Source organism: Oxyura jamaicensis, chromosome 2 (assembly GCF_011077185.1).
Source record: "Oxyura jamaicensis isolate SHBP4307 breed ruddy duck chromosome 2, BPBGC_Ojam_1.0, whole genome shotgun sequence".
NCBI lineage: Eukaryota > Metazoa > Chordata > Aves > Anseriformes > Anatidae > Oxyura > Oxyura jamaicensis.
This window is the reverse complement of record NC_048894.1, coordinates 17,290,700-17,317,024: the sequence shown is the minus strand read 5'-3', so window position 1 is coordinate 17,317,024 and position 26,325 is coordinate 17,290,700. Positions and strand designations below refer to the sequence as shown.

At 42.7% G+C, this 26,325-nt stretch overlaps 1 protein-coding gene across 11 annotated transcripts in view; it reads right to left on the bottom strand.

Annotated features, from left to right (window-relative positions):
- Nucleotides 1–26,325, bottom strand: part of ABI1 (abl interactor 1) — an 80,068-nt gene that overhangs the window by 1,894 nt on the left and 51,849 nt on the right. Inside the window, exons 4-11 of one of the 11 annotated variants that reach the window (XM_035319287.1) lie at nt 18,029–18,043; nt 17,194–17,294; nt 13,688–13,828; nt 11,379–11,479; nt 10,123–10,203; nt 8,299–8,475; nt 5,287–5,373; nt 886–1,071 (exon numbers count right to left, since the gene is read on the bottom strand). In XM_035319287.1, the coding sequence (XP_035175178.1) occupies nt 886–1,071; nt 5,287–5,373; nt 8,299–8,475; nt 10,123–10,203; nt 11,379–11,479; nt 13,688–13,828; nt 17,194–17,294; nt 18,029–18,043 (889 nt within the window). The remainder of the gene's footprint in view (nt 1–885; nt 1,072–5,286; nt 5,374–8,298; nt 8,476–10,122; nt 10,204–11,378; nt 11,480–13,687; nt 13,829–17,193; nt 17,295–18,028; nt 18,044–26,325) is intronic. The other 10 variants (XM_035319291.1, XM_035319294.1, XM_035319288.1 and 7 more) reach the window with 10 other exon arrangements.

The following is a 26,325-nucleotide window of genomic DNA, read 5'->3' as shown; positions in this document are numbered from 1 at the left end:
ACAGTTAGTAGGAATTTACGCCGTCGGCTGTGTAGATTCCAAGAACCTAATACTTTACACGTAGGTAAAATAACCTTCTCAGAAACAAAACCTCAGAAACCTGATGCCTTAATGCCCAGCAAATAACGATGCGGCGTGTCAGTTATTTTCACCCCATAAGGACGCCGTGCATGGAGTCCAGCCAGCAGGGCAGGTGGAGCAGAGGAGTTCTGTCGCTGCTGCGGCGACAGGTATCACAGACATCCCCTTTCACACATGCTCCAGGACCAGCCAGGTCCTGGGAAAGCTTGTAACACTGCTGTTGACAAACTGGTCACTGTCCTAACACAGACAGCTCGATAGGCAGGAAATCAGCACCTCAATTATTCATGGGAAGATGCATTTACTGCAGGAGTTTGCGTCTCAGCATAGTTACAGTCTGCTGATCTACACTCACTGGAGGTCCCCATGGAAGCCTCACTGCATTCATAGCAAAACAACCCACTCTGGCTAGCTCTCTGTTTGATAGGACTGAGACTTCCTGGCATTTCTGAAACACTTTTTAGATGATTGCCCAGCAATCCTGAGGTAGCTTCAGACACAATCCAGCAGCTCTGCAAGGATGAAAAAAAATGAAAAGCCACCCGATTCACATCTGCTTCTCATAACTGGTTTTTTTAATCCCTTCATTCTAGAATGCTTGAAGGTATTTATAATCCTTCTAAAGAAGGATTATATTTTATCACATCAGGTGTAGCCGCTGACAAACTACAAAAAGAATGGTTGGAGTTCCAATTTAGCAGGGAAAATGGTTGTTTTCACCAGACCCAAGCTAAGTCCTTCATCCTCTTCAGATACCACTAATCCTCCAGCACTGCAGGAACACGGAGTTGCCACACTTCTTACCTTTCTCTATATAGTTTTTAGGCGCCCAGGCAGGATCTCCATCCGCGTAGGGATCGCTGTACTGCACAACAGCAGCCTCCTCGTCCTCGTAATCCACAGGGGGTGGGGGCGGAGGAGGAGGAGAGTCATCGAACATCGGCATCTCGTCGGGGGGCGGTGGGGGGGGAGGAGTCGGGCTATCAGCAACTGGAAACGTTGGGAAATCGTGTTTTGTTTTGTTTTGTTTTTAATAAAAACCAGCGTGCAGGCACAAACCAACCTGAGGCTGTAAGACTGTAAATAAAAGGGGTGGGGACAACGACACACACAGCATGCACTATGATCCCATGCACTGATTAGAAACAGAGGCTTCGTATTAAAAGCTACGACATACAGCTACGTTTGTTATTAGTGGTCAGATCTAGGTATAAATGCTACTAGAGTCGAAGCACATGCTGCAGGGTGTAAGCTGACCACCAGCAGAGGAAAGCTCCCTGCCCCACGTCCCCGCGCCGAGGGCTAGCGGCAGCAGTTAGCTATGGGAGGACTCCGAGCGGCACCCTCTGAGCCAGGCAGCAACAGGCCTCTGGACTGCACCAGCAGCTCAATTTTTAAACAAATCCTTTGCCTAGACAAACATTTCCATTTGTTTCCAAACACTACTGCCTTGGATTCCTTCTCTCTCAAAGCGAGCCTTAAGGGGACAAAAAGATCTGGTGCAGATCATAAAACAGGGAAGAGACCAGAGTTTGAGATCTAACCAGGTAAGAGAAAGCCAGGTAATCCTTCTGCAGAAGGAAAGCTTTGAACAGATCCTTATCTTCCAGACTAGCTTGTGCACATGCACACATCCAGGATTCACCTAATAGATGGAAAACTACAACAGGCAGCTGCTGTTCTTGGGGGAAAGGCGCTCGAGGAATGAAGTGTGTAAGCTAAAATGTCAAATCCCTGCCCTGAGATTCTCCAATCAGCACAATTACAAGTTGCTTTGGGAAAGGGAAAAAGGAGAAAGGCATTGTGGTACAAAGCACTCTTCAAATTAGCTCATCAAATTAATTTTCAGTTCACAGCAGCTGAGAGCAAAAGGGAGGGAGAACTCAGATGCAAGCCATCAAGTCATCCCTCTCATCGCTCACCAACTGCGGTCCACTACACATCAACCTGGGTGTGAGCACTATCAAACTACAAGTTATTGAAAAGCAGTTACTGTCACTGAACGTGGCTTTTTATACAGGAATACAGATTTAATTACGAGCAATTTGGGAGCCTGCACACTGAACACAGACACAGGTTGAAAACCCCTGCTCTAGAAGGTTTGACTGAGGGAGCGGGGCACGTGCTCCAAAGGCTGGGCGCGTGCTGCCAAACACGACGCTAATTTTAGGGAAGCTAAGCTGAACTGCAAGGAATAAACACCATAGCACTGAGTGAAGCTCCAGCTATTGCTAGTTACAGCAGCACTGAAAATTACAATGAGGGTTTGTTTGTGTTAATGCTCTTTACTCCTGCCTGGCCGCCGCTCCAGCAGTGACTAACCTTTGGGCTTCGGCCGCGTGCCCCTCATGAGGGGCTTGAGCTCCGCTGCCACGTCCCAGCCATGTCAGATGGGCCGTGCTGGTACAGGGGAAGCCAAATCCCCCTCTGCAGGGGCCAGGAGCTGCTGGGGCAGCCCTGGCACCCAGCCTGCACTGCACCCCCTTGGGGAGCTGCTGCTCTTCTTCACCTGTGGGCCCAGCTCCTCTGCAACGTGACCAGCTGGGCCACAGCCCACGGCTCTGCATCAGCAGGCTGCCTGCCACTGTGCCAGGGATCCCTCGGCCATACAGAAGCCCATTTGTGTCGCTTGGAGACAGACTAACAAAGTCTCTGGCCAGCTGAATGCTGTGTCTTGCCTGCGTTACTGAGCAGCACTCCCGGGCAGGCTTCATTAATCCACCGCAGACACATGACAACAGGATTTATAAACGGACTGGGTCTTCTCGGCACATCTTTCACAAAATGTATTTCTACCCTTAATTTTCATCTGCAGCCAGGAAAAAATAGTATTGAGGCAACGCTCCTTTGGGATGCTGAGGAATCCTTACCTTAATAAATGCATAAAGTTGTATTTATTCAACAATGAGTTGCTTATTTGGAAAGAACAAAAGAGGGGAGGAAATGCGAGTGTGGAAGTGCCAACACAGATAGACCCTACCCGAGATGCAGTGCTGAAACTGCGTGCTTCATGGGAAACACTGACAACAATTCAACTTCACATTAAAACAAGGGGAGAAAATGGAACAGAGAATTAGACAAGTACCACCCCATGGACATATCCCCGCCTCTGGGACTTTAACCTAGACGTGTCCTGGCTCTGAGCTTAAAACAGGCAGAATCTAGAATAGCACTGATAATCCTAGGAGGGGGAAGGAAAAAAAAAAAAAAAAAAAAAAAGGAAAAAAAATTAAACAGAAAAACACTCTAAATGAGAAAGGGTAACCGGACCAGTATTTATACAGCTCCAAATTGAAACATCTCTTCTGTGTGCTCACCTTCCTGTTCTTTAAGTGGGAACCATGAGAGTCCTCTTTAAAGGACTGGTTGTGACAGTGACAGTGCAGCAGTCTACATCCGATCAGAGGTCTCTGGGCACACCAGAAAACCTCTCTGAAGGAGATACCCACAGGTTGGGCACAGGGCGCAGGAAAAAAAGAATAGGCCTGGTGTATTTTGTAATCCGTCTGCCCTAGAAGAAATCCAAAAGGCTTCCACGTAGCGGGGGATGTTGCTTTCCAAACCCACAGATCTTCATGATAAGGAAGGAACATTTTCCCATAAAAGACAAGCCTACCCACACGTCTCTGTAACTCCACTCCATGTAGACGTTTGGTGGAAAATGAGGCAGATGAAGCACACAAGGCCAAAACTCAACAACAACGGCCTCGACAGCCAGTTTTGCCGAGCGTACGCATGGACTGCCACATGTACTCCTGCCTCCAAAATGCAGCTCAAAGCCATACTCATTAGGTAACTTTCAACCCCAAGGGACTATTAAAGAAGGAAAATAAACGGAACAATTCCTAGACCAGATTTCAAGCTTCAGCTATTTTTGCTGCAATCTCATTCCCAAGTCAGCTTTATTTCTTGTTGTGACACACACAAGTAAGTCTGTCCCTTTCACCTCGGCTCTCCCAAGTGCTGTGTTATCTCCAGGAGAACAGTACTTGGAACAATTCAGAAGCAGGTGCCAATTTTCTCCTTTCTCTGCAAGTGAAGACTTTCTGTAACCTTCATCTTTAGGAGGTCTAACTCTACGCCTGGCATTTTGGAAGCATTTGTCAACGTATTTTTGTGGCGTGCTATTCTAGAAAAACATGGTTCTTAGTATTTACCTAGCATTACACCAAAATATCTTATTTTTGAATGGGAACCATGGAGATGCCTCCTATCTCTAGGGGAATGCTCAGAACATGAGCACTTAAAAGCTCGTACGGGAAGCTGGACAGCAGCACTGAGGGCCCCTAAGTACATGCTGGAGCATCACTACATAGTAAGAGCCTCTGAGGTTCTAGCAGACTTTGCTACGGTTCCCAAACGCTCTAAGAAATGTTTTACACTCGTTATTTGTTTTATACTCATTTCCATTGTATTCACTCTGTTGTTTATTAAACTACAACATTCTCCTATGACAGAGATGTCCCTGCAGCAGGAGCATGACTTGACCCCTGTGCTAGCATTTGGGACAGGAGCACTCACCTGAAAGGAATCAAGGAAAAACAGTAAAAGCAGAGAGACCAGTGGAAAACATCTTGCAGCACAGATCATAGCCAGGAGGCATCTCTTTCACAAACCTAACTAGCAAAGCTATGCTGCAAGAAGCTCTGTAGGGAAACCTGGCTAGAGGACACAAAGAAATGGAGAATGAAAGGCTGGCGAGAGGAGGAATACCTTCGGAGCTCCTTTGTAGTGGCATTAGATCCTAAGACTGCACATTTTCAATTGACTGTGTAGGTTCCTAAAAACTACTGGAGGATTAGAGTCAGTGGTTACGCAGTACATATTCTGACAGTCTACATAAGCCTTTCTAATAAAAACTAATCAATTATCCCTACTGAAGAAGCCTCAGGCAGGATGAATCAACATGAAATTAATATTTTTAATTAAGATACGTTTCTATATTCAGACCAAGCAGATGCCACGTATTTCACGCTGTATTTCTATAATAAATTTGCAGCTCAGATCTTAAATGGGTCAGTAATAATCATGCACGTTATAAAATATTGAAGAGTGTGCCCTTCAGCTCCAATAGCATATCGACACTAGAATGCAAGATGGTATTAGCTTCTGGAAAAGGAAACAAAATAGAGTCTGACTTGCCAGCCATGCATGCTAGAAGAAAGTAGGCTCTACCCTTTAACAGCTCAGCTTGTCCAAACTTACTGTTTTCCTGCACCCTGGCCACGAAGCCTGTGAGAGGTATCTGTGGAGTCAACTGAGGCATAGGGGGAGGGGGTGGAGCAATAGAAACTGGTAGCAACGCACACAGCATATCGGGGGAAGTCAACGGACACAGGGGGAAAAGGAAAAAAAAAAAAGGAAACAAACAAAAGCAGCCGTCAGTAACGAGGACCACAAAAAACAAAGTATGTAAAGAACAACAAGAACACACAAACGGAAGAACCTTCTTCAAGCTTGTGTTTCCAACAAGGCTGAATTCATGGCTAGCCAATTGAGGCTTGAAAAGCAAAACGTGCCCGTGTCCATCTGAACAAAAAGCAGGGCGCAGGCTGCGTGTTGGGGAGCTGCGTGTGCCAAGGGGTTTGCTCAGCCTCGCTCGGGGAGCACGCAACACGGGGCTTTCCATCATGCTGCTCAATGAGCACTGCTCAAACATAGTAGTTCTCTTTTACAAGCGTGCTACCAGAAGAGGAGGTGATGCTGTAGAGGATGCTGGACTCCTCCTCTAATGTAAGAGCAGGGAGCTATATCAAATGCAGCGCAGCAGCCCTGCCGCAGAGCAAAGACAACTGCTTTACAAAGGCTATGATGCTGTCATGTCGATGCTCCGTGTCCACACAGGGAGCACCTCCCGTCATCTTGCTCTGCTCAGGCTTGCAGGGGGCAGTGGCAGGCTTACGATGTTTTTGTTGTATGTGTGGTACATCGTATGTACGATGTTTCTGTTGTATGTGTTGCTCGTTGGTGGGAAAATGGGTGGGTTTAGAGCTGAATGGAGCTCTGTTTTAAATTAGCAAGTCTTCTCTGATTAGAGGCATTCAGGAACTTCAGGAATCTGGCAAAGGCTTCAACGGCTACCACTGGCTACAATGGTGCCCAGAGCTGCCCAGGAAGCACTCACAAGCTCATCTCCTGTGACGTATGGACCTCCTCAGCGAGCAATGAGGTGTGAAACACAGGCACCAGCGCTCAGAGATGCTGGGCTGACAGCTGAGGTGTTGCTCTTTCCTCTACAGGTAGGAGAGAGGCTTGGTGGTAGCAGGACACGCCATTTAAAGTACCAGCTCTGGTGGGACATCTCCCAGTGAAGGAGGGGGGGGGGAGAACAAAGCAAGCAAACCAAAAAAGAAAAAAAGAAACAGAAAAATAAACAACAGAACATAACTCATTGGTTTATACCATGCCCCTTCTCAGGAGAATTTCTCTTGCACTGAAATAGAGAAGTTCCTGTGAAGGTGGGAATTCAGCAGTATACTCCAGTTGGAATCAAATTTGAAAGAGGTTCTGTACTTCCCAGTAAGCAACAGTTTTAAATAAAGCCATAACTAAGATTAATGTTCAATGGATAAAAATGAAGCATTTAGTTCATTACAAAACCAATAATCAAATCAGCTGTATGGGGGAAACAATAAAAGAGGGACAACAAACAGGTTTCTCACAAAATTGAAGTAAACATCTAAGAAAAAACAGAATATTTGTTAGCATGAGAAGTAAAATCTTAAAGAAACATGGAACCTAGATTTAATGTCAAGACAGTAGCATTAAAAAAAAATCACCAGTTACAGAAACGGAGAAAAATAGTTTAAAGTAGAAAAACACCCATCAAAATACTGTTCAAAAAAAATCTTGACAATCAGTATTTTGAAAACACCAGAGAGGCTAGACTAAGGAATAGCACCTGCATTTGAGCAAAAAATTGCTTTGGAAAACTCCAAATGTTCAGAAACAGTGTGTAGAGCATTCGAGGCAACCGAACTATTTCCAGGAGTAATGCCCTGTTTATTCAACAGAATACGACTGTTTGAACAGGAAGGAGTTTCTATTGCTATGGTGAATTAATTTCAGGGAACAGGAGTGTGGAGGAAAGTGAAGGGTCAGAGTGGGTCAGAGAGAGTAGCAGGAAAATTAGAATTGGGAAAAAAAACTAGATAGGTACTGTGCCTGCATACAAAGATGCTTTTGGACAAACTTAATACTTGTAAACCTCTGAGAAATCTCTTCACCTCAGTGTCTCAAACATTCTGTATCTATTCTTTCCATTATAGTAAGTATACTAACAACCAGCACTCGTCTGTAGTGGGGTTTAGCCCAAACATCTACATTTTGTTTTAAAGAAACATCACTTTGAAGTTTAAGGAGTTGGCACACCACCAGAAGCCATTAGAGTACTATCACTCTTCTATGTATATTTGGTCAAAATTATTCTTACTGAAATTCTTCCTTGCTGGAAGCAGCAAAGCAGAGGTTCCTGGTCTAAACCTAGCTTCCCACCAAGATTCTATTAGATCCCTATTTTGCAGAGCTTTCTGCAGTCACCCTTGCTTGCCTTGCTGGGTGGTTAGGCAGAATGCTGATGACTAAAACTAGCTCAGCTGCCCACTGCATCCCATCCCTCATTCATCCCTATCTATTCTACTTGTGTGGAAGCACAGAGGAGTTGTCTGCTGAAAAGAAAAGAGGCTGAACTCTTCTGTCCCTTCTTTAACAGTTAAGTTTAAAATGAAGAACAAAGGAGAAACTTGGAATCAGGAATAGGATTTGGGAATGAGACAGAGACAGGTAGAAACTATGTAATGGGAAAAACTTGTCATAGGAGCGCTGTGCTCTGACAGCACTCTCTTGCCACTAGCCCAGCAGTGGAGGGAGTGTGCTACGAGCACATTAGGTCTCCTGAAAAAAAAATTTGGTTTTAGTTTATGTTCCCCAAGCACACCTGAAATACTAAGTATAATGTGCCTATAATTAGATAGGCAATCATAATAATTTCTTGCCATGAGTAACAGCAAACAACTCAGAGGGGAAAAACAGTGTAATTGCATACAGTGCAATCACTGTACAGCTTAAAGAGGGTTTTTCTTGTTTGTTTTTCCTTCTATTTTAGGAAAGAAAGCAATAATCTTATTGATGCTCTTCACAAATGAGTTAAAATGCCATGCATGCTTTTACAATCATTTTGCTCAAAACAGTTTGTGATTTCAGAGCTCAGAAGCTTACTTGAATTTTGAGAATAAAGAGGCCCGCCATTAACATGAGGTTGAGCAGAAAATGGGGCAGTCACAGAAGGATTCCGTCTGTATCCACCAGAAGATGCTGAAGAAGTGGTAGAGTTGTGTCGCGAGATTTGCCTGGTCATTGTGCCATACTGGGAACCAGGAGCTGAACCCGGAGCAGCTGAAAAGCATTAGCCAGAGGAACCGAGGAAAAGACTTAAGCAGAGCATTACTTGGGGCAGAATGCAGAAAACAGAAAAAGCCCAGAACATGGGAATCACTTGATTACAGACCACCAATAACTTAAGGCAGTACCAAGAGATTAATAGAAAACAAACATCCCTGTTATAATCAATAATGAGAAAAAACACACAGGACATAAAATAACATTGATATAAAGGGCATTTGAGAAATGCTGGGAAAACTACTTTGAAGACTGGGTGGGACTGGAAAGTTGAACCAGCTTCCAACTCATAAGCATATCTCAATATTCTACATGCAATACCCTTTATTAAAAAGCACACACAAAAAAATCCACATTCTGCTCAAAGCAAACGTTTTCCATTGTGAACCAGAACTTGTCTCCAATGTAATACCAAAAATTGCTCTAACAAAACAGTAAATTAAATGACATGAGCTTCAGACACTTGGCGTGTTTGCCAATCATGTTTGCTAGTTGTGGTTTTGTATTCACGGCATTTATACTTCTACCAGATCAGAATCACCAGTGCAGGCTGACAGAAAGACACATCACTCTCTCATCAAGATGAACACCCATTTTTACCTTCCACATGCTTGCTGCACAAAATTCAAGGTTAATAAAAACAATTTAAGTGCTCTTTTTGCATGAACCTCTGACAGATGAAAGAATCAAACCTTGCAAACTAATGAATCTCACATGTTGAGGTCACATGGATCAATGCACAACTTTGCAATGTTTAAGTGCAAAAATTGTTTTGCAGTAGAATGTTCTGTGCTTTTAAATGCATACGTATATATCTTTTATAACCATATAAAAATATATACAAAAATGCATACACACACACACGTACACACACAAACCGTGTGTGACCAGAAGTTTGCAGTCCTGTAGTGCCATCCACAATCACTTTCACTTAAACACTTCAGTAAGAGAAAGTGTTACAGGTTATGTGGGTCAAAGCCTCCAAAGCTCGTCTCTTAACAAGATCAATGAATTTTGCCATCAGCCTGTGATAGGAAAGGGGTGGTGGTGTCTGTCTTCTTTTATACTTACTACTTTTAAATCAATTTCTAACAGCTACACGTAATGTTTGAAATAATTTTTCAAAACCTGTCAGCTCGTATCCTCAAGTCTTCCAGTTTGGCATCTGCCTGCTGCAGTACAGCATCACTGTGGCAGACACTACTGCTTTCCAGGCACCTTATTTCCACAAGATAGGTCACATACATCGCACATCAGCTACCATTTTTTAAGTGAGAGTGCAACCATAGTGGCTTATTTTCAACTGCAAGAGTGATACAGCAGAATACCAATATTCAAGCTGATTTGGAATTGTTATAGATCAAACTAATTAGATCTCAACTTTATCGGGAATAGAGATTCCAAGCAACTAGCAACCTGCTCCCCATACCTTGTGCATTTACCTTCAGAGGCTTTAACCACAGGAAATTAGTGATTAGATTGTTTAAAGAAAAAAAAAAATCACCCCAGAATTGATTTGTGTACTAAAATCATACAGCACCCACTACAAATGAAAAAAAACAGCTTTGCTAAGTCCATTAGGAAGAGATGATTATTGATTATGCAGCACGACTGCAATCACTTCAGCATTGACACAAGTCTCACCTATCAGACTGCCCATCGGGAGAGGTGGTGGCAGTGGTGGTGCTGGCGGGGCTCCAGGAGGAGGAGGAACAGAAATGTGTGCTAATAAAATAGTTTATATTCCCAATTAGGCCATATATTAAAAAAGCAAATAAGAAAGCATGGGCACATGATAGGCTTCCCAAATAAATATGAAAATTCAACTTGAGTCAACGGATAATAGCTCAGGCCCTGATCCTACACAGGGTTCTGTATCTGCAGATCTTTATTCCCATTGATTTCAATGGGATGACAGATGATGGTAAGATTCACGCCTATTTGTACCACTGCAGGATCAGAAACACCTGGGAAAAAGAAAGGAAAGCCTACATGTGCATAAAAAAGTGAAGACTTGCAACCAAGGAACAACGATTTAAGAGGTGCAATAGCGTAATTACATTGCACCAAAATTCTGCTATTTTCTTGTACAAATTAATTTTACGCGCTTACAAAGACACAAATGTAAGCAAGTGTCAGAGTTGGTTTATTACCACGGTAATCCTGCAGTCTACTAATAAAGAAGGATTCTACACAATCACACAATTTATCATTATTAAAAACAATTGAGCAGTTTTTGGTGATGAAAGATCATTCGTGGTTCTCTTTTATTGCTGTCCTATAGTATAACACTTGTTCTTCTGCCTCTCACAGTGATCTCACTCATAGCTTAGCAACTTCAGACTGTAACAGAATAAATGACACTGGTGGATGAGTCTGAATTCTACTACTGATAATTTTTTGTAGGTCATCTTCTGTATTTTATTTGAGGTAAAGACTTTTATTTAATTAAGAACACACACACAGAAAATCATTGGCAGATGGTAAATTAGTAGACTATTTGGGAAAAAAGATTTCCCATCAAATATGTAGTGACAGTTGCTGCTGCTTCTCAGGACATTCAGAAACGCCTACTTGTAGGCAAGGCCTTTGAAAATGTACTGAAGCTTTGAAGGGACATACTCTTCCTCTTTAGCATCCCCTGTCCCACAATTGTCTTGTCAAAACATGGACAGACAAAGGTGTTTTAACCATCTGTTACTGCACAAGTGATTGTTCTCTAAGTACTTCTGGTAAAGAATTAAAACTTTACATGTCCCCCAGCACTCATAAATGATTTCCTGACTACGACTGTGCTTTGCGACGGTTTCTCCTCCATTGTGTTCAGGAAAAATTCCCTCTGCAAACACATGACTGACATTACAGCCTTAAGTTAACATGGGAAGACGAGCCCCTCATACCTGGTCCAATGGTTGGCGGTGAAGGTGTAGGCACGGCAATGGGAATGCCAATACTGCTGCTTCCACTGTTCTCTCGACTGCCACTTCCTCCACTACTACCGCTATAAAACAGAAGAACATTAAGTATTAGCACAGCATTCCTACAAAGGCCTATCAACAGTCACGTTCCTTGTGTGAACTATGCTGGCCTAACTCAATTACAGACTTGAAAAATCCACTTTAAAAAAACCCTGTCTCCACCTACAATCTCATATAGCTAATCAAGTCAGGATGCATTACACTCCTAATAAATGGAATTAGCTAAGCTGATAAACATCACTACACATAAAATGTCTAATTAAATGATTTCAGAAATAAAAAGGTAAGCATCTATACTAGTTCTAGGCAATGGAGTAACAACTGCAGGAATAGTTCAAGGGCCTTGTATTAATTAGAAGTATTAAGCTGGGGCTGGAAGAGTTCATGCCTAAACCGTAAATAATTTTTCTAAATTATTTACACTATCAGCTGAAGGAATCTTTTCTCTGCTCAGAATAGAGCTTGAGAATAAGAACTTTTTAACTGAGATCAAGCACAATAAACCAAGCTGAGAAGACAGGAAATAATTTTCTGTGTAGCCGATATACCTGTTCACATACACATGCACATACTTTTTATGTACAAAAAGGTTGTTTCTGAGGTAGTCTGTAAGGTAACAGTACAGCCAGGTGGCAATTTGTCTCAGTACTGTTTATATGATATTCAAATTCAAGGCCAGCAATAGAGATTTGTACAGAACATACTTCTAGTGACTACTGAATAATGTTTCTATACATCTTTCAGAGGCCACATCATCTCTTTTCATTGAGGGAGCCAAAAAGGAATCAATCAGGGCTCAGATGGAATCTCTCCTTATTCTTATCCATGAACATTCCTTAGGCCAAGGCTTGAATCTACACAGATTAAATGGTAATACAAAGAAAACTAAGTAGCCAATATGCCTTTAAGCCAAAACACCACTTTAACCTATTCATGCTAATTAAGGAGTACTCAGTGATTTTACAGTTTATTTAAAATTCCTGAGTAGCTGCAAATCAATGCTGTCAGGAGTCAAGAACAAATCATTTGAATATATCTTAAGAAAATAACAGTTACAAAAAGAAAACCAGTGATATGAAATGGAAGCCAAGATAATTCCTTCAAAATCAATGTTCTGTCTGCTGAAGACCTTGATCTTGTCACCATGGTTGCGGCTGAATTTCTAACTGCAGTCTACATAAAAAAAGATCTTGTGAGACAAGAGTAGGGAGCATTCACAGTAGCCAGCTAAACAGATTAACAAGATCTTCACTGCAATCAGATTTAGTTGTTACTTAATTCTGATAGTACTTCATGAACAACTGTATCCAAAATTCTCTCTCAACCCCTCAATTAGAGACCTACTGTGTTTAATTGACTACTGGGAGTTAAAAAATAAATAGGGGAGAAGCTGTCTGAAAAAACTACCGTCTTATTTTTAACTACACTGAACTCTTTTATCTGCTTTTTCCCTGCAGTTTGAAGCCTCTGATACAATCAAATAGAGGAAACCAAACTTGCTCCAAGAGGCTTGGAGAAGAATCTAGCCTTGCAATTTGAGAAGAAATTTACATATTAAAAAAGAAATGAACAAGGTACACATGAACACCTTTCTCATCCTGAAACACACTGCTCTTTCAAAGCCCATAAGTACATGGAAACAACTGGCTAACACCAATACCTGCTGGTAAGTTTAATTTTCTACTTCTATCATGCCAGCACTGATTACAAGCATTACGTTTTAGCCAAAACAAAGCAATCAGCTCTTTCTGACTATCTTTATCACAGCATTTCTAATCAAGAGAAACTTCTCTTTGCAATTAGTGGTCTTGAAAACAACAATAAAAAAGATATTCTATAAAGCCTAACTATATTTAGGATAAGATTAACAATGTACCTTCTGCTTTAACCCAGTAGGAACCATCATCATCCCACTTCTCAACTGCATAAATGTTTAAGTTTTGCTTATTTGGGGGAAAAAAGTAACAACAAAACAAATGAGGTCTGTGCTTATGGAATTATGCTGTTAGATATATTGAGGCTTCAATAGAGCACAAAAATGGTTCTGTGTGTTAGAGAAGTCAAACAATAACTACATTGAAGTTCTGTGCATTAACAGAGTGGTAGAATAACTCACCTTTTGCCTTTTAACAAAGAAAAAAAAGCACAGAAGTTCAAAGCTTTTCTGTGACTTCAGTAAGCAGCAGCACGCCAGGCAGGCAAGAGTTTGAGTGAGGAAAGAAATGCTCTACCTGTGTGTTCTTGGTCTCTGGTTCAAGGAAGCTGTCCTTCCTGGGCTGTGCTGGCTGCCCAGTCTGGCAGGACTGGTCATGTAATCATTAGGAACTGTTGGTGGTTTGACTGGCTCCAGGGTTTTGTAAGGAGTATTTCGTCTGGTCAAGGAAAAAGATTTCAAGACAAAGATAAATGATCAGAAGAACAAAAGAATAAATGCATGAAGTACTGATGCCATTTGTTTCCTTCAGTTTCCATGTGAGACCACTGCACAGTGACTCGCATTACAGCATATTAAACAAATTCCACCAGGGAGATGTGGGGTGAAATCATCTTCAACTCTCTAAAGTGCTCTTAGGTAGAAAGATCCACACAAGTTGGCCTAGAGCACATAAACTGATTTAAAAAGCCTACACTAAATTTAACACCAAAAATATCTTCTTTGAACTACATACCATACAATAGTTACACCTGCATACTATTCCAGGGTTATCTTTTAATACACTGCATGTGACCACCTCTTCCACAGTAACAACGTCCTGTTTCTCTTCCTCCCCTCCAACTGCTTAACGGTCCTAAAAGCATTCTTGGCTAAAAGGTATTCAACTCATTAAGACAGGAGCAAGTCTGAAAGATTCACAGAAAGAGTTACATTTGCAATCACCAGTGCTTTTCCTAGCAGCATTGTTTTATGCTGTAATCAAGCATATCACTTAAGCAGATCTTTAAGTGCTTCACAGATCAGCTTCATTGTCTCCATCTTACAGACAAAGAAAGTGAAGCTCGGAGACTTCCAAGGTCACGTAACAGGCTGCATCAAGTCAGAAATATAACACAGATCTTTCCAGATCTGTTTACCCGACCCGTTGCTGCCTTAGGAACAGTCTGTGTATTGTGCTCAACTGCAGAGCTCCTCGGTTCGCACTAGTAACTGAGAGATCCCTCGCAAGACACGGGATTTGGCAAAGCACCAGCTAAGCAAAAACAAAAATAGTAAACTACTGGCATTTAATCATTTCTTCAATTACTGGTTATGACCGAGCTGGTGAGTTCCATGGCTTCACAGTATTTAAAGAAATGTATCGACTTCCTTTTCACAATACAGAACCAAACAGCACTAAATTTTAACTACAATGTTTTATTATTAAAACCTCTCTAAACAGAAAAACGGAAACATCATAACTGTTTGCATGAGCTATGGTGTTTGTAAATGAGTTTGTCTATACAAAGAACTGCAGATGAGTTTGATACGCAGACTGCTACCACCTATAGATCCGCCAAAGGAGATCAGTCATGGGAAAAATAAATTTCGTATTCTAGCTATAAGAGACAGAGCTCTAAATACCACCAAATAAAATGGTAAGCACGGAAGATTTTAAATGTGCTTCCAACAAAAATAGCTTTGAAAACTACTGTTTTAGAGTTTTCTCGGTGGAAATGCGCTGGCAGTAGGAAATGTAGCCCCCCCAGCTCTGTAGTACTATTTATTTTGCCAATCAGATTTAAGTATCCTATCAAAAGCAACCCCCTGCTACATTTTCCAGTTCAGCCAAGCTTTGGTTTCTCCTTGTTCTTCTCAACTTTACTGAAGGACTCAAACTCCCAAGCACCAGAGAAGTAAAAAATAGATTCTTTCTGCCTCCTGAGTCCAGTCCTTGCCTTTGTTTTTCTGTCTGCCTTACACCGGGGAGAACAGCTCTGTCCCGGCACAGCCCACGGCTGCCCACCTCACCATCCACTAATTCCTGCCAGCAGGTAGCTAAAGGCAGCCCAGGGCCGTGTGCTGCTCCTGGTCCCTCACGGTGCAACTGCAACTGCTCCCCTCATCCAGCTCCACTCGTTTTGTCCCTTGCTGTATTTCCAGCCTGAGCAGCTCCGACAAAGACCCCCCTGCTGCCATTCCTTTCATTTTGTAGCTCGGACCTCGGAGCAGGAGTTCCTCCCTCCCCACAGCCCTGCCTTGGAGGGACGAGCTGTACAATAGGCAGCACGTACTACAGGCCCGTGTTAGACACCAAGCTTGTTCTGATTTTACACGCTTATCTCTGGTTTTGTGGATCAAAGGGAGAGGAGTAGCATCCTTGCGGTTTCTAGCAATTTTTTCTGCATATGTTAGGGGAACCAGTCATGCCTATGATATTTCGTGCTTTGGCAGAACGCGGCAGCTCAAGACAAGAGCTTCCTGAACAAGAAGGGCAGATAGGAATCACTGTACGAGCCCACATTATTCCTCCCCCTCAGCCAACTGCTGCCTCTCGTCAAGCTCATCTGGAAATGACGTTCAGCTGATTAATCCTTATCAGGCATCAGCGGAGGCAACCAAACAGCTCCGGCTTGTTCGGGGGAGCAGGAGAGAGGCAGCTCACCAGCGCATCAGCGCTGCTGTTTCACTCGGAGTGTCCAAGAGGACATGAAAGCCTTCCCCTGCTTCCCGGGGCTGATAAACAACTCTCTCTCTGCCGGGATAAGAGAGACAATTGGAATACTGATTGCGTGCCCTCGAGCAATGGGAATTTTCACAAAACACGCTGAGGAAACCCCTAGGGTAATTTCTCTGTAGAATACACAATAAACACAGCCATCTTGAAGCAGCAAAGCAGCAAATCAGGATTAAAAATCACTAAGTCTTTGACAAAAGCAGTTGCTGCTCCTAATTTTCCTCGACCATTGCTCCTGTTCTGTCTCATTATTCCCCATTTTCCAGCTCCCCACTTTTTCCAGACAACGTACCTGAAGCCAATACAACCACACCAGCCAGCTTTACAGTGCCTCACTCTCCCACAGCGTATGGGAAATACCGAGAGGGACAAATAGGTAGATCTTGCTTCGGATGGCTTCTGGAAGATGGGTATACAGAACGGCGTGGCAGAGGCTTTTCAGGTATTAATGCTTCGGTCCCTAGCAACAACTGCTTGCTGGCATACAATGATAAGCAGATTTCCCTCCCCACAGGTCCATGGCAGTGAAATTGATGCTACGGTAGGGAACTGAAGTCACAGGGGGACTTGGGAATAGCAGTATCTTTCCTCATTTAAGCATGCAAATAAAAATTCACAAGCCAATGAGAACTAGTGTGGTCCATGTGTTAACAATGCCATGAATTTTGCTTAGATAATTTAACAAGTATGGTATCTACAGCCACCTCATATCTCTGTAATACTGAGAAACAAGCAGACAAAGAACTTCAACAATGAAGTCCTTCCCCCACTGAAGTTAAAACCTTATTGATATTCTCTCATGTCATCAAAGATTTCTGTCCAAAATTCAGGAATAAACAACAGTCTTCTCATTCACCCATATCTGTAATAAATCCTCTCCCTCATGAAAAGTGGCTCTTTCAAAAGGTCACCACGAAAATAAGAGTCAGTGCAGCTGAAAGGGTTTATACAAAAAAAGCACAATTGCGTTATTTGCTAAAGGCAATCAGAACTACCATCCATTCCACCTATTTAATAAAACCCCACCACTGGCACAATTAAAACTATATATTACGCAGGAGGCACCAAGCAGCTTGCATTCTTACCCCAGAGTTCCCCGGCCTGACATGGGAGGACTTGGTGGTTTTTGTGTAGGCGGATTTGTTCTTGACAAGGTGCCAGTTCTTGCAGGCTGGTTATTTCCATGCTGAAATAAGGGAAAACATGATTTTATTTTTATAACGGAGCAGCTCTATTATTGACAGTTTTTATTTTTTTTAAAGTGTAAGAATATGAAGTGAGAATTCCCAGACAGCTGTCAAACAGCAAGTTTTTAGCTACACACAAGACAGACACCAGTATATACAAAGAGTCTAAATACAAGCTTAATGTTATTTTTGCTATTAATTTACAACAGACATCAGAAAGCTAGGCAGTTGACAGGTTCATGCACAAATCTCTTATGTCTCTTTTCTTTAAAGGGAAGCCACATTTGTGTTCGTCCCAGCTCGGGTGTTAATAATTCAAATCAAACTTTACGGCTGACAGTACAACACAGCCAGCATGGGCCCAGAATTTCTCAGTTTGCCCCTGCTATTTGACTAGCAGAGTCATTCAGGTTGTCTGGGAAGTCTCCTGCAAAAAAAAAATGTAAGTGAAGGGAATCAAGGCATCTACTGAATCCAGAGCAAAGCACTACATGTGTTAGAGAAATTAATGTATCTAGGTATAAATGCAGATGTCAATGTATCGCAGATAGATTGACACACGCTAAACGCTGTAAATAATAAAAAAATCAAGTACAGCATGTTTAATCTAAATATCCTATGGAAAGCAGAGGAGAGCGTAAGAGCGCGCTAGTTTTCAGTTTTAATGGCTCTGCAGCCTCTACTATCAGTCACATGAGGCACTGTGGGTCAAAGGAGAAATAACACTTCTTACCTTGGCTTTTAGCCACTTAACGTTGGCAAAAAAGGGGGGAAAAAGGCAGAAATTAATGGCAGGTCCATCACAACTGACAGGACAGGTTAAACTACAGATAATCACATTCAAAATATCATTTGTGCCTACTGATAATTAGCTCCATCCCAGTACACTAACAAAGACTTTACTGGCTCGCGTAGTAAAGGCAGAACTTTCAAAGATGAAACGACCCAAAGAAAACAAAACAAAACAAAAAATAGCGGCATCAAAATCAACTTAGCTCAGCTCTGATGGATTTATTTGTCAGATTCCTCAAGGCCAGGAAAGGGTTGAAAAGCCCTTTGCTGACTAGTCAAGTCCAAAAGCAGATCAATGCTATTGCAATGGCAACGTGCACTTAAGAATTTGCTCACAAAACCACAGTCGCAGCTATACGGTGCAGAATGGGCTGGCCCGTTGTTTTGACACTTAACCTTCACGTGTTTTGAAGAAATCCTAGCTGCTGCACTGCATGGCAAATAAAGAAAAGGGAGTCCTCGGATGGGATGAGCAGCAGAGCCTTTCACCTCTGGTTTATTGATTGAAACCTGATTCAAGCCAGCACAGCGCTGGCTGCTCAAATCTGCGTTGGCAGTGATTGTTATTCTGAAATTTTAGCTCTTAGCATCAAGTCTTTATGTGACTCCACTCTATCATTTTTACAGCCTTCGTGACTGCAGAGGAGAAAAAATTTGAAAACTTGGCCTCCGTTCTATAAGGAAAAGTCATGCCATTTTTTTAATTCCAAGTTGAGTTCTTCACATTTATTGAGGGGGCAGGGTTAAGGATTCTTCTTTTTGAATGGGGAAAAGGGGTAGTTTCACTGATTAAAAAAAAAAAAAAACACCAACTACAACATAAAACAGTCCCAGTGCTATTTTGGAGGGTTTTTAGAAATAAACTGTCATTTCCAGAACAGGCCTCCTAAGGCAGAGCTCTACAAAGTGCAGTGTGCAGACCTCCTTCTCCTCCAAGATGCACAGACTAGTCCAAAGCAGTTCACACACTCAGAAAAAAGTAATGAAATATTTTTTTATAACTTTATAACGGAGCTTTACAACGATGTACATATGTGAGGTGGATTTCTGACAAGGCCAGCTTAACCAGTGAGGAACAGTTGGGATTTACAAATCAAGAGGTTGGAAGCCACTGCCTCTACGTTATTCACATCACAGGAGCAGAAGCCCAATGCCCAGTCCCAAACCCAAATGAAAAAGCTTAGCTGCGCTAAGTACATGTGAAGGCCATCCCATGCGCTCCCAGTCTGGGCAGAGTGGCAGAATTAGCGCATTTCAACCAACCGCTTCTGTCCCTAAATGTTTATTTTGCAGATAAACACGAAGCTCAGTTTCCACGACGCCCGGGTCCTCTCAAGTATTATATTTTTAGTGCAGGCTTGCAGCGATTAAATTTGCTTTCCCTTCTTCCAGGAGTACGTGACCCTTCCCCTCACTTCTCCAGTTGCCAAGGGCAATAGCATAATACGAGGAATTTGTTAAAAGAAACCAAATAGTGCAACTGTCGCCCCGTTCCCCTGTCCTCCCTCCCCCAGCAGCCAGACAAAACCCTCACGAGGCTTGCAAGGAAGGGTGGCATGGCTCCTTACCCAGCCTCTGCTATTACATTCGCCTGCCTGAAAAATGTTAAAACAAAAAGCTTCCTCGCTTTCCTTCCCTCATGCGGTGTCGCTCAGCACTCGTGGTGAGTCTTTCCACCCCCTCCTTAATCACTGCACATTCTGCCTCCGCTGCCGCAGCACCGTGGCTGCATCTAGCACTGAATCTGGCATCTTCATCTCATCTCCTACCTTCCTCATGCTAAGCACTGTTCAATTTACTGAACGTGTATCTCGAGTCCAACTCCTGACCTTTGTTCCTGTCCGTACGACTCCGTCAGGTGAGCTTCGTCGCCTTTGCTACCAATTAAATTAATACACAGATACACAAACATACAGACAGTTATTTTTATTTCTTTATTGTGCAGAAGAGTTAGTAACTGCTGTCACCCTGCTTTCAGTAAGTAAAAAGCTCCGTAGAGCCCTCCGTGCTGCTGTCAGTATAAACAGGAGTCACACGGGCAGGAAAACACAGAAGGAAGGAACACAAAGGGGACGGGACTCTTAGGGCAGAGGAACTCCTGATCCAGAAGAGAGAAGTATGGGGAGGAACGCAAATGAATCAAAGCGAGATGAGCCATATGGCTATTTAATCACGGTTACTAAGCTAATTAATTAGGAGGAGCCATTTTCTTGTATTTATTGGCTGAGCTCACGAGGTCAGCCTTGCTGCCTTTCTTGGTCTGAAACCCAAACTCCGTGCTCTCTAAACAATTCAAAAAATTGCTTAGATCTGGGAACAGTTCAGGCAGCAGGGTCTAGACTTGCTATGAACTCAAGAAAAATGGGGAAAAAAGGCAGAAAACCAAAAGGAAAAGCAGGCATATGCTCCGTTTGGGTTCAGGCATCTCTCTCCAGCTGCCTCCAGGCCAGCCAGCTGGCAGAGCACGACCAGCACCCCCAAACCGCCGCATCAGCACCACAAAGGTCAGAGGCCGGAAGGAAGGAAATGGAGGCAGGGCACGAGGAAGAGGCAGCAGGGCACAGGGTTCACAGCATGAAAAAGGGAGAGACTGTACCTAGAGGGAGCTGTACCATTAGAGACAGGAGGTGCAAAAGGTTTCAAAAAAGCTTAGTGAGACAAAGAGCAGCACTGAGGGCTCCTGCAGAAGCTGTTAAGAAGCACAGCTCCCTTCTCCTGCTATCTGTATTACTGAGACGGTCTTCAGGCAGACACCAGCATCCTGGACAAGGCACACATCAAAACAAAAAGAGTGCACAGGCTTGCTGGGGGCGTTTGCGATGCTGAGGCAGAGAACAAGACAGAGTAGGATGCTCCCAGAAACAAGCTAAATGGTAGGAAGCAGCAGTACTGGCTGGGGTTTCTTGCAAGCATCCTAGCAGAGAGGTGTTTTCAAGACAGGAACAGAACAACTTTGCTTTTCCTGGAAAAACCTGCCAAGCATGTGGATAAAGTTTTAAGGGCTGACACAAATTTAAGAGACAGAAACTACAGGTTTAGGTTCAAGAAAGAGGAGCCAACCCCCTGCATTTCCAAAAGAAGCAGCGGCACTCCTGCAGGGTTTTCACTGCTAAGGAGAGTGGGGTGGGCGAGGACTGCGAGCCAGCAGTGGGCTGGGAAGAGGTAATGTAACTCAAGCACTGGGCAAAAGCAGGTGTTTGTAACAGCCATGCAAGGCATTTAACAAAGGCAAAAGCATGTCTGCTTTTGTAACTGATGCAGGGACTTCAGAGAACCTAGACTGAGAGTTTTAAATGCGTTTGGACAGGGCAAACAATGCTTTGGGACAGTCAAGTGATGACTCTAAGTAAGAGGCTTACTTGCTTAAGGCAATTGTTTCAGCCTGCTCGATTCCAACAGATTTAACAGTCCAAAAATTAACTGCAGAGAGAGGCAGTACTGCAGGGCTGTGCTGTATGTGGCCAAAGGGACAAGGCCACAAATGGCCTAAGATTCATGACCAGCATAAAAGGGAAGAGGGGCTGAGGCAATCAGAAGTATCTGGTAGCCAAAGGATGTCCAGACATCTGAAGGGCTCTGCCGGCTGCCCTCAGGAGGCAGCCATCTACAGAACTGTTTTTAATAGTTTCCATGCCAAGCACCAAGTCATGGGGGAACATTAGTCATGATTCAGGGAACCAGAAAGCTATTATTTGAGTTACAAATTGTGTTTGGAAAACTCCAGTTATGAACACTGCACATAACTCATTTATGTGAGCAAACCTATCTGCAAGCACAGAAATACAACGGGCCAGTTGCACACAGGAGCAAAATCCTCACCACACTGAAGTCCAGGAAGCTCCTTCCATACCGTTCAGGTATGGACTTTCCAGTCCGAGACTGCAGCAACTTTACATTTCTGTGCAGGTCGGCTGTACCTCCCCTGCTGTATGCTGTTGCTATTTTTCCAGCTCCTGAATTTCAAGAGCCAATTTCACTCTGTACTCCGCCATACCTAGCATCTCTGAAAGCAGTCATTAAAGACTATCCAGGATAAATGCTGACAAAAGGGAAACAAAGGTTTAGAAACTGCTGTCACTCTAATCTGCATTAATAGAGAGTATATGGCAAACTCAGAACTTCAATATGGATACTCTGTAAAAGCAATAACCAGCCTTAGATCTGTTGTTACCTTTGACCAGTAATCAGTCATCAGCTGCAACAGAAAAGCACATGATTGCTCTTGATGACTCTTTAGCCAACCTCCCCTTTTACTTTAAAAGTTTTATCCTTTATTAGCCAAAGGAGAATCACCTGGGACATCCCTACATCAACCGCAGCAGGCCATAACACCTTTGAAGTGCTGTTATGTCACTGCAGCTAGGCAATCCAATTGCCCCCCAGGCATCCGCACAGGTTTTTGCACAAGGACTGCCTCCTGCCTTACCAGCGGAGCAGTTTGGGATTTGGAGTAACACACGATAATACAACTGGAGCAGGAAAAGCAGCAGGAAGGGCAATTGTACAGGAAAGTTTGGGATGCTTCAGGAACGGATACAGTAAGGCACTAGTCTAGAAGCTTCCCTGCAGAAATCAAGATATGGACTTAAGGAAAAGGGCATTTGTGAACAAAGATGTTTCTCAGAAGGCAGCCTGTACGTGGGCATCAGACACTCAGGGTAACACACTTCTGCCACTAGTTCTGAGCAGTTTTTTGAAGAAATCATTCCTGTGTCTCAGTTTCCTTACTGAATGGTTCAGAAGGTTGTTTTTTTTTTTAATCTTTATTTTGTTATAGTCTATTTTAAGGCAGCTATTTTGAGAAAAACTTCAGCTCCAAATCAATATTTCTTTCAAAATTGAATGTGAGCAGGTAAAGCTTCTGCAATTAAATTTTATTTTCTATCTGTAACATCTTCTAGTATTATTTGCAACCTGGTAATTACATAGCTTTCTGTTAACAGTAACCAGCTGTAGCTTGTCATTATTCCTTCTCTCCTGTATTTTCTCTTTTTTTAATTTCTTTTAGCTTCAAAACTAAGCAGGCAAAAATTTTCAAATCATTTTATTTTAAAATGTTCTAACATATTAAATGACTGTTAACAGAAAGAAACTATTCATAGACAATGGACAAATTTAATATTGTTCCTCAGCAGTTATCAGTAGTCTTGTTCAGACAAAGATACATCACATTCCTGCTTTGAAATACCTCAAGCTCTTTGAATTCTTTTAGTTGGTAATATCGAGTAGCTACAAAAAAATAAGGTTAATAAAAATATTTTCAAAATTAGAAATGAGAGACCTCATAGCATTAAGTTTTCTTTGGAACGAGAAAGGCCTGAAACCTACATCATATCAGATTGCATGCTTCTGAACTTGAACTATGCACACTTCTGAACTTCCAGTAGCAAGTGCCCGATGAAAGGCACTCACTGTCAGCACTCACCCCGGCCACCAGAGCTGGCAGCAGGGAGGGTTACTTTGTCCCCCCAGAGAAGCTTCTTTACCCTACAGCAATAATTACTGTTTGGCCATGCCCTGCTGAGTGATGATGTGACAATAATGAAATTACATCCTTTGAAGCACGAGTGTCCGACAGCCCCTAACACAGGAACAAAGGCAGCAGAGGCTCAGCTTCAGCATCCCTGCCTCGCTTTATTTTTATTACAATGAATTATTTAGAAGTTAATACTCACGTGGCCAACACACACACAGTCTTATCCTAAAGGGAAAGCAGGCATGATTAGGTGGCCTTCCACCCCCATACCAGCACCTCATCTGCATTTTTGCCTTGCACAGAGAGGTAAGCATGAGGACTGCAGGTGCCTGGAGCAGGCTGCAAAGCACAACACAGGTGAGAGCAAGACTCCCTGCTGGAAGCTCAGTATTGGTTTGGTAAGCTTGGGCCCCATCCCTACTTTAAGGGAGTCCTTCCAACTTCCATACGTACATTTTATGGTGAGGAAGTTCCAAATTTTTTCTTCAAACAGCTGAACACAGCTCAAGGGAGTTTTAGAACTGATTATTGCATACACCAAACTCGATCCAATTACAACTATGATGTTTTAATTTAACACATATTCAACATTATGTCCTTTACCTTAAGTCATCATTTCAACTTCCTACTTTGCTGCCATTTTACAGATAGCTGCAAGTCCACCTGCCTCTTATTAAAAAAGGGCATCGGAACAAATTCTAAGGCCATCACCAGGGCTTTCAAGGCGGCTTCCATGCTTCCTCCTCCTTCTCCCCCCTCTTAAACTGAGGATTTTCTGTATGAGTAATTGTATTTGACCTATTTATTTGCTGGCACATTGCTTTTTTCTTTTTCCTCCTTTCACAAAAGAAAGGGAGAAAAAGGAAGGAAATGTTAAAGCAACCTCTGCCTAATTGTCAAACCAAGCTCTCTGCACAGGAAGGTGGGCTCTCACATCACAGCAGTTACTCTGATTTACCAAGAATGACTTCAGTTACATTCCCCTATCCCCAGAGGGTGACAGCTGAGCCACTACTTTGCAGACTGGCACAAACACTTGCCTGTGTGTTTCTTGGAGCTATCTACACACAATATTTGTGTAGCAAGGGAAAGCCTTGTCTCTAGAAAACAGATTATAAAATTGTTTTGTCCTGATTGTGACTGATGCTAGCCTTGACTTCATAGGCACACATATAAAAAACAGTTTTACTCCTTATGGAAATTTCATCTATATTAGGCCTTTCAAAAGGAAGGGTAGGGAGTGAGCAGCACAACCTGGGGCTGCCGTGGAGTTTTGGACTGGAAGATAAAGCACTTTAGCCATCCTAGGATAGTCTCTAAAAGCTTTTCTGTCAAGATGCTACTGGAGAAACTAGGAAACTGCACTGCCTTCCAAGGAGGTTTCCCACAGCAGGGCAGAAACCTGCTACAGAGAGCAGCTGCCTACCACCACCACCTGCCCCCTCCCCATCAGCTGCCTCTCAAAAATTGCTGCCTGCATGTGAGAGGCAGGCATGCAGAGCCCTCCTCCATGCCCCAAGCACAAGTTTCTGCTTTTGTGTCCCCTCTATATAGCCACGTTAAGCATTACAGAGAGACAAGGAAACCAGGGTTCCTCTAGAAAATGTACAGGGGAAGAAGGTCTTTACTCTGAAGATTACATCTTTTTTTCTTTTTTTTTTTTCTTTCTTTTTTTAAGTCCGAGAGTTTTTGTTCATATTTCATTTATGATTTTTACAAAAAAGTTCCAGATCACTCCTTAAAATATACTGCATATTCTAAAGACATTTTCACCATCCAGGATCAGTATTTCTTGAAATAAATAAAAGCAGGAACAGGACACAATCCAGCCTGTATCTTTGATCCCTCTTCCTTGTATTTTCTCCTTTCAGTTTCTTTATCAAATCCCATACCAAACCACCAAAACCAGAGTCCTATTAACAGCAATAAATCATCATCTATGTATTTCAAAGTGCTGCATAATTTTGAGTTAATACTAAATGTCAATGTATGTGTTGTACTTTATTGACTGTTGTATAGCAGAGATATAATCAAGGACCTGCAATTAGTACAGCTGGAAAGTCAAACATTTTTTTACACCTAGAATAAAATATGATTTCTAAGGCCTTAGTGCAGATGTTGCTGCCTATCAGCTTGGAGAGAAATTTTTCTTAAGTCTTTCTTTCTTGACCATAGTCTGAAGTGTCTTCTGGGACCATTCTTGGCACGACAAAGCTTGCAGTGCAGTTTCCTGTACACTTCTAATTTGTATGTGCAAGAGGCAACCCAGCCTTTCAGCATCACTAGTTATTTGTGCTGACTTCCAACAGGACCTGATCCACCAGTTTCTGAAGTTATTTTGATTTGATTTTCTTAAAACAGGACTGTCTACATCTAGGTTTGCTACTTCCTTTAGAGCTTCGCTTTCCTTTAGAGCTGTGACCTGTGTCACACTCTAGTAATCCCAGTAATATGCTGGCTAAATACATGTAATTATGTTATTCACTGTCTCAGTCCAACAATGTGTCCAGTGAAGGTCAAACTGATGAAGGTGTCAAACGTATGACAGCCACCTTAAACTATCTACCTGAGGCCTGATGAGCAGCTTGTTTCATTTGTTTAAGATGTCTACATACTAAATAGCAACATCATCTTTCTACTCACTGCTTCATGCTCCCCACAGTAGGAAACAGGCTCAGGCATATCACTCAGGCAATCAATGTCACATTAAGAAACTAAACTGGGAGGATCTGTTCACTCTGTCAAGAGTATAGAGGCCTTGC